This window comes from Scophthalmus maximus, chromosome 7 (genome assembly GCF_022379125.1).
Source record: "Scophthalmus maximus strain ysfricsl-2021 chromosome 7, ASM2237912v1, whole genome shotgun sequence".
NCBI classification, from domain to species: Eukaryota; Metazoa; Chordata; class Actinopteri; order Pleuronectiformes; family Scophthalmidae; genus Scophthalmus; species Scophthalmus maximus.
Window position 1 is genome coordinate 24,937,501 of NC_061521.1, and position 13,581 is coordinate 24,951,081.

The 13,581-nt window shown below is 43.7% G+C and overlaps 1 protein-coding gene across 13 annotated transcripts in view; it reads right to left on the reverse strand.

Annotated features, from left to right (window-relative positions):
• Positions 1-13,581, reverse strand: part of mical2b (microtubule associated monooxygenase, calponin and LIM domain containing 2b) — a 41,044-nt gene that overhangs the window by 8,979 nt on the left and 18,484 nt on the right. For 6 of the 13 annotated variants that reach the window (XM_047333567.1, XM_047333568.1, XM_047333570.1 and 3 more), the window contains exons 12-25: positions 12,440-12,587; positions 11,503-11,699; positions 9,871-9,965; positions 9,075-9,143; positions 8,764-8,892; positions 8,072-8,260; positions 7,742-7,975; positions 7,546-7,665; positions 7,020-7,466; positions 6,239-6,343; positions 6,026-6,118; positions 4,964-5,150; positions 4,714-4,787; positions 4,144-4,231 (exon numbers count right to left, since the gene is read on the reverse strand). In XM_047333567.1, coding sequence (XP_047189523.1) covers positions 4,144-4,231; positions 4,714-4,787; positions 4,964-5,150; positions 6,026-6,118; positions 6,239-6,343; positions 7,020-7,466; positions 7,546-7,665; positions 7,742-7,975; positions 8,072-8,260; positions 8,764-8,892; positions 9,075-9,143; positions 9,871-9,965; positions 11,503-11,699; positions 12,440-12,587 — 2,175 coding nt within the window. Of the gene's footprint in view, positions 206-4,143; positions 4,232-4,713; positions 4,788-4,963; positions 5,239-6,025; positions 6,119-6,238; positions 6,344-7,019; positions 7,467-7,545; positions 7,666-7,741; positions 7,976-8,071; positions 8,261-8,763; positions 8,893-9,074; positions 9,144-9,870; positions 9,966-11,502; positions 11,700-12,439; positions 12,588-13,581 lie in introns of those variants that run through there. The other 7 variants (XM_047333577.1, XM_035643705.2, XM_047333573.1 and 4 more) reach the window with 7 other exon arrangements.

A 13,581-nucleotide genomic window follows, 5' to 3' on the forward strand; every position in this document is an offset into this window, starting at 1 on the left:
TACAGTAAATTTTCTGTATGAAAAACAAATAGCAATGCATGGCGGCCCTGTGTCGGGATTTGACTATGGAACACAACTACAAAGAAATTCCCAGTACAGCCGACAAAAATGTATCTGGCAGTGTGCTAACGGTCGCTACGGGGCCGCTAGGAGGAACATGAGAGCGATCTGCAGAGGGGTTCTGGTGAGGGGAGGGGGCGTCCGTCTGAAACAGAGGGAACCACAGACAGACCACAGACATGTGGACACATACGTTACTGTCAAAAGGGCCTGAGAGGAAGATGAGGCGGCGTTGGGGGAATATTAACATGGATTGTTTGGCGTTAGCGAGGAAGCACAGCACGGCGTGAGTGGTTAGCGGGGTTAGCTCAATGCTGCGACCGCAAGCTAACATGAACGACTACATGGCAAAAACCAACTAACAAACTGCAGATGATCCGTTAAACCACCACCACAAGATCTCTACACTACTGTTTTAGCTTCGTGAACTTCACTCAGCTATAATGTAAACCTTTGTTTATGTCAACAAAACCCATGAAAAAAACCAAAAACTAATAATGACTTTATCCTAAGGTTTGTCTACTGCCGCGCTAACAACTTGGCTCACATGGTCAGAATGGAGCGTGCTCATTGGTGCACTGTAGGATGATTTGGTGGACTTTTTATTTAGGCAAAACTGAGCTAACATGCTTTTGTTTAGAAGATTTGTTGACCTTGTTCAACATCTTAATTTAACATGATAGCATGTTAACATTATCTAATTTAATAGCAGTTAAATTAGCTAACGGTACGCTAATTTAACTTTGTGTTTAGCACTAATTAGCACAGAACTAATGTGCTAATTAGCCTCCCTCTTTAGCACTAATTATGCCTAATTAGCCAAATTAGCACTAAACAAAAAGTACAGCTGCGGTTGACCAGAACATTTTTGGCTAGTTACGATATTGCTCAAGAAAAAAACTCATTCATAAATTCATCAATCGGTCTGCTTGTAGATATTCAGATATTAAGCCGAATAAGTAAATTTGACCTGATAGTGTTAGATAAAAAATCTGGGGATCAACAAAGACGGTCGGCTTCAACCCTCCAGGGACAATGAGTGTTCTATCCATTCAATAGTTTTTTATAAAGATATTTTATTCTGGAATAAAGCGGTGGATTGACAGACGGTTTTAGCTACACTGCTAGCGTGCAAGCTAAAGAAGGGGACTGGATCTACATCATCAGTAGGAGCTAAAGGTCCTAGTGCCAGGCAGTACCGAGAAACAGACCAGTGAGTTTTCAGTTTTGTTCTTTTCATGGAATTTGTTTACAAAAACAAAATCATCAAATGCTCAAATTCTTTTATTTTTGAGAAACACGAGAACTGTGGGTAGCAACAGAACAACTGTGTTTAATCTGACGAATTTATTTCCTAATTCTATTCAATATCTCACCGTGCTTCACATGAACCTGTAGCATTTATTGCATGCCATACTCGGGACCCATGCTGGTTTGTGACTGGTTAAACTCGGGTTAGTTGGAATGGGGAGGAGGCGGAGCTACAAGGGCGACGGCCAATGCAAAAGCGACACAACAAGATCTTATGACTGAAGCCGGCCAATCAGCACCTTCCCCCACTGGCAGCAATCAGCCAATCAGAGGGAGCAGCATTGGAAACTTGAAACAGACTGAACAAAATGAAGTGAACAAAAGAGGGAAATGAATTTTGGGCAAAGAGAAGAAAACGGATGAGATATGAGATATGAGGGGGTGTGGGAAAATGGAAGATGGAAAATGCGGAAAAAGACGTTGGAACTGACCATAGAAAAAGATGTCAGTGCTTTAACAGTGTATCTAAAGAATTGATCCCCAAATTTAATTCACCTTAGGAATCATTTACAACATAGAATACAACAAAATAAAAACAATCACAAATAACAAAATAACTGACACTGAATTAAAAAAACAACAACAACAAAGCGAAAAGTTTTCACCGAGTCTTTTGTAAAGTAAATATTCATCAAAGCAATGAAGAGGAAAACAGCCTGGAAAGATTAAAGAAAAGGCTCAGTGGTTTTTGGGTTGTATCGTTTTTTATGAAGAACAAAAGTTTTCAGCTTTTATCAAAAAGGCACAGGTTGGTGGAAAAAATAAAAGATATATTTTTATCTTTTATAACCCACTGCAACCAAGAGTTCTTCAGTTTTCTTTTGCAAAAATATGATTTATTCTTTAAGTAAATGTGGCTCCTCTTTTCACAAGCACAACACTTAAAGTACATCTTGAGAGATGAGAAACAAACCTCAAATGATTTGCTGAATTGTTTTTGCCAAGTCCAATGGCCAGATACCCCCAAAAAATGTCCCCAGATTTGTTACTGAAATTATATCAAAAAGGAAAAACTAATACTGTTTAGGTATTTCCATTGCACATCTCTGTGGTATCGAGTTAAGGTGCAGCAATATGCAGAGTCGGCGAAACGTTAAACATCGCCATCATTTTAGTTCAGTGTCGTGAAACCAACACAGTCACGATGGCTTCAGAGGTTAGGGTCAGAGGTCAGAGGGGCGTGTTCCAGGTTACTGCAGCGACATTGTCTTTAATTCATTATCAAAACAGTTAATTTAAGACTCTATGTATATAAAGATGGACGACGTGACTAACTCCCAAAAAGTGAAGCCAAAACATCTGGTTCGCCCCCTGGTGGGTGGCTGCAATAAAGGTCATAAACCCCTCCCCCTAGTGGATTAGTCATTGACCAAAAAATAACAATCAGTAGTACACAAATTTTCCAAAGATTGTTTCTGTGATTTTAAGTCGTTCTCATCACACCGATGTCTGTTCCGCGCAAGAGTGATGATTGACAACCGAAGCTGACACGTAATTGGTCGAGCGAGTGTATCGGCGGGGTCTCGATACATACGGCTCGCCGAGTATTTTGGCTTCATTTTTTGTACACCGGTAGGAAGTGGAGACGCGTCGTCCATCTTTATTAACAATGAATGTTGTATAACCATCTGATGATGGCAACTGTGTTAGGTGAAAACAGTTATTAACATCCAAGTATCAGCAGCCTGGAACGAGCCCGTGTGAGTGCAACACCAGAAGACCCCGACAAGTGGAATCTGAGCCCTGCAGCATTTTCATCATGCATCACCCTCGAAGTCCCCTGAGCGTTTACCATTTACTATTTAAAGGGGCAGTAGGCGATTAAGGAGAAAGATTTTTTGATGTCGATTTTTTTGACGCCCCTGGTCGGGACTCGAACCAAATTTTTTTTGTTTTCATTTTACAGAGCCAGGGCTGCGCCGAAAAAACAAACATAAAACCGAAAAAACATAATGTGCCGCCCACAAAGAAGGCACAGCTAGCGGACCGTGAGAAAATATTCGCTGAATTTGACAAAAAATGTATTGGATTAAAATAAATTAAAAATTAAAAATGAAAATAAAAATGTATTAATTTATAGAAAGAAAAAATTATAATAAAAGGAAAAAAAAATATATTTAAACAAATTATAACAATAACAAAAAATAAAAACAACAACGAAAAATTGCTTACTGCCACTTTAAGTACACAATAGAAGAAAGATGACTTTTTGTTGTGCTGTCCACTGTAACTAAAGGCGAAATGTTCTCCAGGCAACGAATACAAGCAGTGGAAGATATAAATCATGTGATGCATGTAGTTAAATGTACTATTTAACTTTACGAAAAATACTGACGATTTGAAAAACAAAAAGTAAAATGACAATAAACACTTGGAATGTAGCGAGTACAGATATTATTTTTGGTGTCAAAAAATGTATCAACCAAATTGACGAATTGATTCATCAACTTTTGGGCAGAACAAATTCATATCTGGCCCGAACGAGCCCTTTGTGAAGTCCCGCCCCCTCCTACGCGAGCTGCTGTCGGGCCAGCTGAGGCTCCTCCCGGTAGATCTGTCCCAGCACCTCGTGCATCATGCAGAGCAGAGGACAACCCAGGCTCAGCAGCTCGTACAGGAACACGTAGTCGTGTGAGTAGCTCCTGACGTGCCACCCCACCGCCGCGAAAGACCCACACACACTTTCCAAAAGGCGTCGAGGCAACACACACACGGCCCGGCTAGCGCGCCGCGGCCAGCTCAGGCCGCGCCTAAGCAAGGAAACCAGGGTACCTGCTGGGGGGCGGAGCTGGACGCCACCGCCGTTGGCCGAGTAGCTCCCGCCGTCCAGCGACGAGGGCGTGGCGCGGCTTTGGTCGTCCTGCAGGAATCAAGAAAAGTTATGAAAGTCAACATAACCTACTAACATACATCAAAATATGAGTTAAGTTCTGAACTAAAAGACGAATAAAACCATGTCAAGAAACTATTTATTTACTCACGAGACTCTCTCCATTTTGAATTGAACTCAAAACACACATGTTAAATAATTTAAATATAATTCAAACAGGTGCCTTGTCAACTAATAGCACCACCAGGTGGCGATCTATGCTACTTTTCTGTACATCTTGGGAACAGTAGGGCACAGAAATGTTCTAGCATTTGCAACATCGTATTACATCTCATCAGTTCTTTCCGAAGAAGGCAAGCGACAAGCTAGTATTGCCGGCTAACGTTAGCAACGGCACATTCTTTGGATGCAGAATGGTCAACAAGGGCGTTGGACTGACAACGCACTTAAAATTAATTTAGAAATTAGTTAGCTAGTTTTATTGCTGGTATGTTAACTGCGGTGTTTCTTACCATTCTCCTCCTGAATCTGCCGGAGTGAGAGCTGGATTGATGCTGGGCATAGTGCGCTTTGCAGTAGAACTTTGCTGTAAAAGGAAGAACAGAAAAATGTATGAACACACAAAGCTAAGACACTAAAATGAGCATCATCAATCAAACTGTATTTTTTTGTGTATAATCAGGTCTTAAACAACGCTGACAAGATTTCAGGTCCATAGTCAGAGTACGATAAGACTCCATGGTTGAGACAAACCAAACGCACCCTCCTGCGAGTCGAAGGTGTGTCCTCCCAGGCGGAGGGTGCAGTTACAGACGTCGCAGCGGAAACACTCGCGGTGGAAGAAGTAGCCCTCGGCGCTCAGTCTCTCCATCACGTACACCCGCTTGGTGCAGAAGTGACACACGTCGCTGCCGCCGAGCCCGGCGGAGAAGTCCTTACGTACCACGCACTGAGACGACAAAGACCACCACAAGGTTACACAGATGCTGGGTGAAGTTTTGGGGGGAGGGGTGCTGCCGGGTATTTCCGAGAGATGCCTGCAAGTGCACGTAACATATTAGTCACGTGGTCCAGCGGTGAGATGGTGAACAGTTAAAAGCCGAGAGGATTAATACCACGCTAATATCTGTTGCTAAATCCTTGGGGTTGCGTCGTCACAACGGCACCTTCTCAAGAAATAATACAAGCACATAACCCAGGCAACTTGTTCTATGACATTGTCAAAGCGCCTCCGATACCCACAATGCAACTCACCAAAAGTTCAGTAAGGGGTTATATGCTAGTAGCGGCTAGCCTCGAGCTGCTGGACCCATTGTAAAACCAGGTGTGACCACCTGTGATCAGTGGTGGTCTGAACGGGTTGTGAAACCATTTCATACAGACGCAAACACGCTAGCAGCTTTTCCCACGTGACGATTAAGCAGAACCCGTTCACCCCTTCAGCCTTGGGAGCCCTCCAAGGCCACGGAACTACAGCCTGAAAAAGAGCAGATGGTCTCTGTTGTTCTGGCTGGTGTCAGCAAAATAAAAAAAGGAATTGTGATGATCCAATGAAAGTTTAACATTTTGACCAGCGCCATTTTAGCTTTTTTTGCAACCAGGCGTAGAATTGGGGGTGTGGTCTGACTGAGAGCTCGTCCACTGCATGCCCACCTACACATGCAACCATGCACCGATTGGACGAACCAGCTGTCCATCATCCATTTTGAAAAAGGAGCCAAGGCTTAAAACTGCAGGACCACACAGTTATTAAAAAAAATAAAATAAATAAAAGGCGATAAGCTCTGGTTAGATCAGTTCCTGCGACACACACGTGCATCTTACCGGAGCGCTATCGGGCCGGTGGTCCGTCTCATAGAGGATGGCCAGTAACTGAGCTTTAGCGCCTATGGCTGACGACACCTTTCCGACCGTACGCTAACGTCAAGGACACGCAGGCGGAGAGAGTGGGAGGACACAACAGAATCAAGAGTTACAAGGAGGAAAGTGTTGGGAAACATGATGCAGCTGTGTTCGGACTGAGGTTTGAGCTGGTACCTCTTTAATGTAACTAGGAGCCGCTCCGGTCGGACAACTCTCAGAGCGAGCGATCGACCTTCGGACGATTCCTCTGGCGTTCTCAAGGGCGCAGCTCCCGCCGGACTAAACCAACACCAGAACCAAAATCACTACGGTAACACAGTTCATCTACTAAAGTCTGAGACCATTTTTAACTCTGACTTATGAAAAAATACGTGCCAACAATCCATTGGTTTCTCCCTGTAATCATTATTTTTTCCACCTAACACTGCCCCCTACACAGCTGGAAGTATGGGAATACAATGAACAGACATTTGTGAGGAATAATAAATGCTGTGATTTAAGGATTTTAACCTCGTTTAAGTGACATGAGAAATTATGAATATTTCAACAGTTTGTGGCCTTATTGACACAGAAAATAAAGAGTTGTCTCAAAAGGCTGGAAAAGGATTTTGAATTAGCCTTAAATTCTTCTTTATTTCATTTCTCTTGATATATGGACGAATCAGATATAATCAACTAATTATTTCATTATGTTTTATCAGAAATGTATACATTCTGCTTAACAAAAGAAGATCTACAGGAAGTTATCTGAATTAAGGTATTTTAATTTTGTAGTTTTTGCAATATCCTTTGAAAATATATATGCCTTCGCTCAAGATCTGTTTTTTTACTGTATTCATTTATTGATGTGCATATTTACATGCAATTAAGAATCCGAATTCCCCTTCACTATAATCCTAATCTGAGACACTTTAGAGATCAGGATACTTTCCGAGATTATTAATTAAACTGTTACCTTCATGTGACCATGTTCAGCTAATTTCCCATCATCCGATGTGTCCTGAGCAGTTTCGTGGACCCTTTCCCGTTCGGTCTTACGATCGGTCAGAGACAGTTTCCTCTGCAGCAAAGAAACCGGAAGAGATCGGGAGATCTCCCGACCCTCGTCACGGCGAGGCGACGAAAGGGGAGCGGACGTTTGGTCGTCGCACGCGGAGGAACCGGCATTGATCGAGGATATTTGCTCTGTTTTTCCAGAGTGTGGAGTGGACGAGTGTCTCTGAACTTTGACTCCAGAGGCGTACGAGGGAGAGGAGGCGGAGGAGAAGCCGTTCTGGGCGGTGGGGTCAGGGACAGGGTGGACCACAGGGTAGACGGAGGAGCTCTTAGATACAGAGGCAGGAGAAGGAGGAGGAGGAGGAGGTGATGGAGGAAGAGGGGAGGAGGAGGAAGATACATCAACCTACAGGAGAAGAGTTAGATGGAAGTTGAAGACGGAGTAGAACAGAATGATGAAACAGGTAAGTGGTGTGATACCCAACCTGTGACTCAGAGGGAGGAGAGGGAGCAGGAGGAGGAGGAGGAGGTTTGTTGGACCCAGGGAACATGGAGGAGAGGAGGACGGCTCTCTCCTTTATGCCCATCCGAGAAAACGCTTTCCTCTGCAGGGACACATTCAAAAATGAGCTGCCGCCAAAACTTTCAGAAAAAGAAAAAACAAACAAAAACGAGATTCACCTGCGGCACCGACTCCTCCGAGCCGTCGGCGCTCAACGGAGGAGTGACAGAGAAACGACTGGTGTGGAGGAGGAGGTCGGGAGAGGTGCGTTCTGGGTAGTGATGTTCGGTAGCGTTGGGGCTGGGCGAGCGCGGCGGACTCGACGGGCTCCGAGAGAACGAGGGGGAAGGGGAGCGACTGCAGCCGCTCGGAGAGGGAGAAGGTTTCTCCAGCAAGCGAAGGTAAACAGATGGCTGGAGGAAGAGAGGAGGAGCGGGAGGAAACAAGGGAAGAGGGAGTAAACATGTGAGGGTTTTAAAAAAAGAAAAGTAAGGTGGGGCGGAGAGTACCTGCCACTTGGGGCGGGCGGGGGGCGGAGGAGGAGGAGGAGGGGCGTCTTTGGGCTTTGCAAAACGGGGGTTTTGACTCTCCTCCCTTTCTTCCTCATCGTCCTCCTCGTCTGAGGGAGGAGGCGAAGTGGTGGAAGGAGACAGAGGAGGAGGAGGAGGAGGGGATGGGTCGGATGGGTCCTCATCAGACTGACGCAAGGAGGTAAGGAAAGCAAAGGAAAGGAAGGGAAAGGAAATTAACCATGAACCAAAAATGTTTTAACTACAGGGAAACAAGCTGCAGGTGGAATGATCAGGCAACAGAAGTAAAAGAAAAGTAGAAGAGGAAGTGAGTGAGTACCAACATACCAAGATTCCCAAAAGAACCTTAGTACTACTAGGAAATAAATACTAAAAGTACTAATAAAGTAGTAAAACCATGATTTCTAAAGTACTTCAACTAACCTACTTCAAGTACACAAGTTTGTTCAGCAAAAATAAAAAGTCTTTTAGAAAAGTACTACAAATGAAGTTTTTAAAGTACTTGAAGTATTTATTCCATCAAGTACAACTTATTCTAAAACAATCGTAAATTTGTGCTGGGAGACGAATCTGTCGTCGTCGCACATTCATTCATCAGACAAGTGACAATATCACGTGCGACTGGAAGAACTTTGCTTTGGAAAACAATTCAATATCAAACCGTCTCTCACCTTGCCGCGCGTCCTCGCCGTCGACGAGTTCTCCTCGAATTTGGCGAGCAGCTGAGTCGCCATGGAGCGCACCTTGTTCTCCCGCAGCTCCCCGGCCTCGCCAGCAGGGAGCGCACTGTGACAGGACAACTGGCGCCATGACGGGAGGACAGAGAAGCAGGGAGGAGGAGGGGGGGGTAATTTGAGTGTTTGAAACTCATGAACACCATCTAATTATTATTGTTATTATTATTATTATTATTATCTCCTTAAAACACGTCTTCAAAGTTTTTTTCTTTGCCGTTTGAAAAATGTTAGTTTTGTCATCCTACCTCTGTGAGGTAGTGGTTTCCCTTTCGCCGTCTCTTGTTGACAGAATCATCTTCCACCGTCTTGTCGTCCTGTGACGGTAGATATCACATTAAAGAAGCAACCGCATCTATCTGGGTCGTCTTCCTTGTTCAAATGTACAAAGAGCCACCTGGTTTTTGATTGGGGCCCGACCGATATGGATTTTTGGGGACAGATGCCGATATCGATATTAGAGAGTACAAGATTCCTGATAGGATACATCGGCCGGTATATATGTATATATATATATATATATGTTTACTTTGAATCTCTCAATGATTCCTAAATTTTCGTTATCAAACCTTAGTGACAAAGAAATGTAATTGAGGCTTGATATTTTAGTTTAGGGTTAGTTACCATAAACTTTATTATAAATAACTATAGATTGAAAAAAAAATACAAATACATCCAAATATGTATAACTTCAATTAAGAAAATAGCCTTTTTTTTACGTAAAACGTATATATATATATATATATATATTTAGATGAAAAAACACATTTAAAGGCTCACATCAGTTGGCTGATAATATCGGTCGGGCTCTATTGTTTTGATTAGCGTCAAACTTGATAACAAAGGCAAATAATGCAAATCATTAAACATCTCACGGCGACAGCTTATGATTAGATTACAAAATAGTGACTTTGTCTTTCTGTTACTTAAACTTTATCTAATCCAAGAACTGAGCCACTGTGAATAAGTTGCACTGGTGATGAACGTAGAGCGAATGTCTGATGAGAAATGAGATGAGAAACTGAGGATGAACAGTCACTTTACCCTGGGGATCCTCTTCCTGTGCACGGGCGCGTTCAGCAGCTTGTGGCTGAATTTAGACAGAAGATCTTCACTGTTTTCATCTGGTTCTCTCGTACCTAGGACGCAAACACAGGTTTTGCATTGTGGTTATTTATGTGATTTACAGAAATCAGAACTCACATGAAGTCGTGAACTTAGAACGGCTCATTACATTGGTTCACAGCCACGACAATTTCATGTGAACCCCCTTAAATTTCTACAATTTATGCGTATGCACGTGGTTCACGATTTTGATAATAAAAGGATCGCAACGTGATTGGTTGAACAGTAGATTCGTATTCTCCGTTTCCGGTGACAGTGGCAGATAAAGAAATGTGGCGGAAAAGCGGAAGAAGAGTGGAACCTACGTTGACGTCATAAAGATGTAGAGATTATTTGTTTTTAAAACTAATATATATTCCTCATTTTGATACTAAAAAAAGTTGTCGTTTGACGTTCACTTGAGTCTGCAACAACAACGAACCCGATTGAAGTCAAACGCTGCATTTAAATGCTTTTAAAGTGTAAAATCAAAGAAAATACATGAGATGTTATCGTGTTGTCGGCCTCAGAACTAATTAACTGTGTATAACACGCTCCCAACATTGGCGTCATTGCAACCCGATGGCCTCCAGAGTGGATACCATCACTGACCAAGGTGGAGCACCGAGAAAAGAAAAAGAAAAACACACTGAAGTTCCTCAAAGCCAGTTCCCCTCGGACGGACTGTGATAATGTTCTTGTGATGATGTTCTGTGACGTGAAACGCGGCTGAAGCTGGAGCTCGTTGCAGCGGCCGTGCGACCGGAGCCGAGGGGCCTCCACAGCTTCCTCAGACATAACACACATACCAGCCTCGTCTCCGGCGAGGGACCGACCTGACCGCGGTTGTGTAACGTGCAACTGTAGCGGACCTCGGCACCGCTGCAAGCTCAGTGAACTCCAGAGGATAATCACAAATGATTTGTTATGGAAGAAGAATGAACATCCTGTTTTCACAGGCCTTGTTTTTTTCTAAATGTTAGGTTTTAGTGTTTCACATTTCTTTGGGGTGGTTAGGATGAAACTCTGAATCCAGCGGGGCACGACGTGGCTGTCCCAGGCTGGATCCACTATACATATACGCCGGAGTGACTTTGTAAAATAATAATGTCCTTCAGTCAGAGAAGCACTGAAGTGTCACTGAGTTTTTGTGTTTCCACTCACTGAACGATTAGATTCAAGGATTAAATGAAAAGAATCGGAGGGGCGATGCAAACGCTGCACACGAACTGTTCATAAACCAGTGAAAACCTTTTTTTTTATAGTGTAATAACGCGAGGGCTGCAACAAACGATTATTTTCATAATCGATTAATCTGTTGATTATTTTCTCGATTGAGCGATTAGTTGTTTGGTCCATAAAATGTCATAAAATCTTGGAAAAGGTCAATCGTATTTCTGAGCTGATGTTTTGTTTTTGTCCACAGACCAGACATATTGTGTTTACTGTCATAGAGGAGCAAAGAAACCAGGAAATAATCAATTAAATATCAAATTTAAGAAGCTGAAATGTTTTTCATAAAAACGACTCTTTTTACAACCTGTGATAAGGACAGAAGAAAAGGACACTGACCGTTGTTCACTGGCGAGTTCCTGAAGGCCTCGTAGAATTTGGAGAGGTAGAGGACCATCAGCAACTTGTCCGGCTCGTCCTCGGCGGCCATTTCCTTCCCCGTAGTCACGGGCTGGACGCCGAACGCTCGCTCGGCCACGTCGAACGCCAACTGGTTGTTCCCCGCCACGTCCTCCTCGTTGAGAGATTCGTAGTCGCTGAGGAAGGGAGGAAAATCAAACTTTATTCGTATGATATAGAACCTTTCATACAGGTGAGTGCAGCTGAAAGTGCTTCACAATTGGGTGGTGAGCCAGAAATGATAACAATACAAAAGATAAACCCTGTAAAGAACTTACAACAGCAACAAACAGCAAAGCAAGTGAATAAAATTAAAGCTACAGTGTGTAATATTTAGAAGAACTTAACCGCATGTTGCAGTTTGCAACTTTACCACCAGTGTCGGCAGAAATTGTCAAAAATTACACGTTTGGGCTTTGAGTTATGTCTAATTAATAGGTTCAGGTTTTCAGTAAAGTCGGAAGGAGAGAATTTATCCAACGATTCGTGCGTACGAGTTTATCATATTTCATGAAACGTCGTCTACACGAGAGGTGATGATGAAATCAGAGTCGGCTGCTGTGAGACGGATTTCCTTTGAGTCACATGAGGCCGTTGTCAGAGAGATGATGTCATTCCAATCGATACCTCTGACGCTCATTCGCTTTTCCGAGTTATGTGTGAGCGGATCGAAACAAGTAGGTTAGTGTAGATTGTGTTCAACAGTAAAGAAACTCAACAAAATCAACTGAACATCAATAGAACACCATCACAGACATCCACCAAGGCCTGAACAGCGGTCGACATCGTGTGTGTGTGTGTGTGTGTGTGTGTGTGTGTGTGTGTGTGTGTGTGTGTGTGTGTGTGTGTGTGTGTGTGTGTGTGCTTGTGTTCTCACATGAGCTCGGGCCTCTGGCGGTGCACGAGGGCGCAGAGAGCCAGGCCGCTCCTCCAGGACGACGTGAGGTTGGTGACGTCGACGCCCCGGTAGCCTCGCGTCTGCTTCTGGCACCAGGTGAGCAGTCGGCCGGGACGCACGTCGGACTCTGCGGGAGACGAAACGTGACGGCGTTAAGAGTCGCGGTCGTAGCATCGGGAGGACGAACCGGATCACGTGCCAGAAAGGTTAACGTCATCACCAAGAAAATAAGAGGGCGGGTCACTGAGGGCATGAACCGATACCTGTTCTGTACCTGGACTTCATTCGTCAGGTGGACAGACACACAATTCCAAATAGACGGAATTTCCACTGTTTTCTTGTTTGTTCTCTAACGGCAAGTTCAGTTGCTTCCAAGTGTGAGATAAAAAACCATCCATTAAAAGCTGAATTAACTTATGACGGAACCTGTTCGTCAGTCTGAACGCTGCCGTCGGCGAGCGGAGCAGGTCAGCACACGCTCCGTCAGTGGCATCATGTCGGATCCTCGTGTGGCTGGAACGTTATCCGGCGTTATTGTCTGTGCGACGAGGCGTGTCTGAGGAAACCGTGGACGAGTTTCCCCACATGAATGGCTGTCAACCTTCTTTCTTTCTTTTTTTTCTCTTCCCGTGAACTGTATTCTCTATGCTTTATGGAAAAGGTCGTTTGAATAACACATCCTTTGTTGAAGTGGGCTCGGTGATGCGACAGTAAGCAGTAAGTGAGTCTCTATACTCAACTTACTAAAAAATTGGGGATGCATACCCTGCTCGCTGTATATACCCCAATCAGGCAGTGCTAACATTTTTTTATTATAAAATAATCATGTCATTTCAGAATGACGTCATCAGGATTTATACCAAATGATGACAAATCATTGCCTGAATAAAATGTAGAATCGTGTCTCTAATCTTAGATGATGACACACACACACACACACACACACACACACACACACACACACACACACACACACACACACACACACACACACACACACACACACACACACACACACACACACACACACACACACACACACACACACACACACACACACAACAATAAGGCCATGATGAAAAAGCTTTGTTGCAGTGTTAATGAGGCTAATCTCAGTGGTG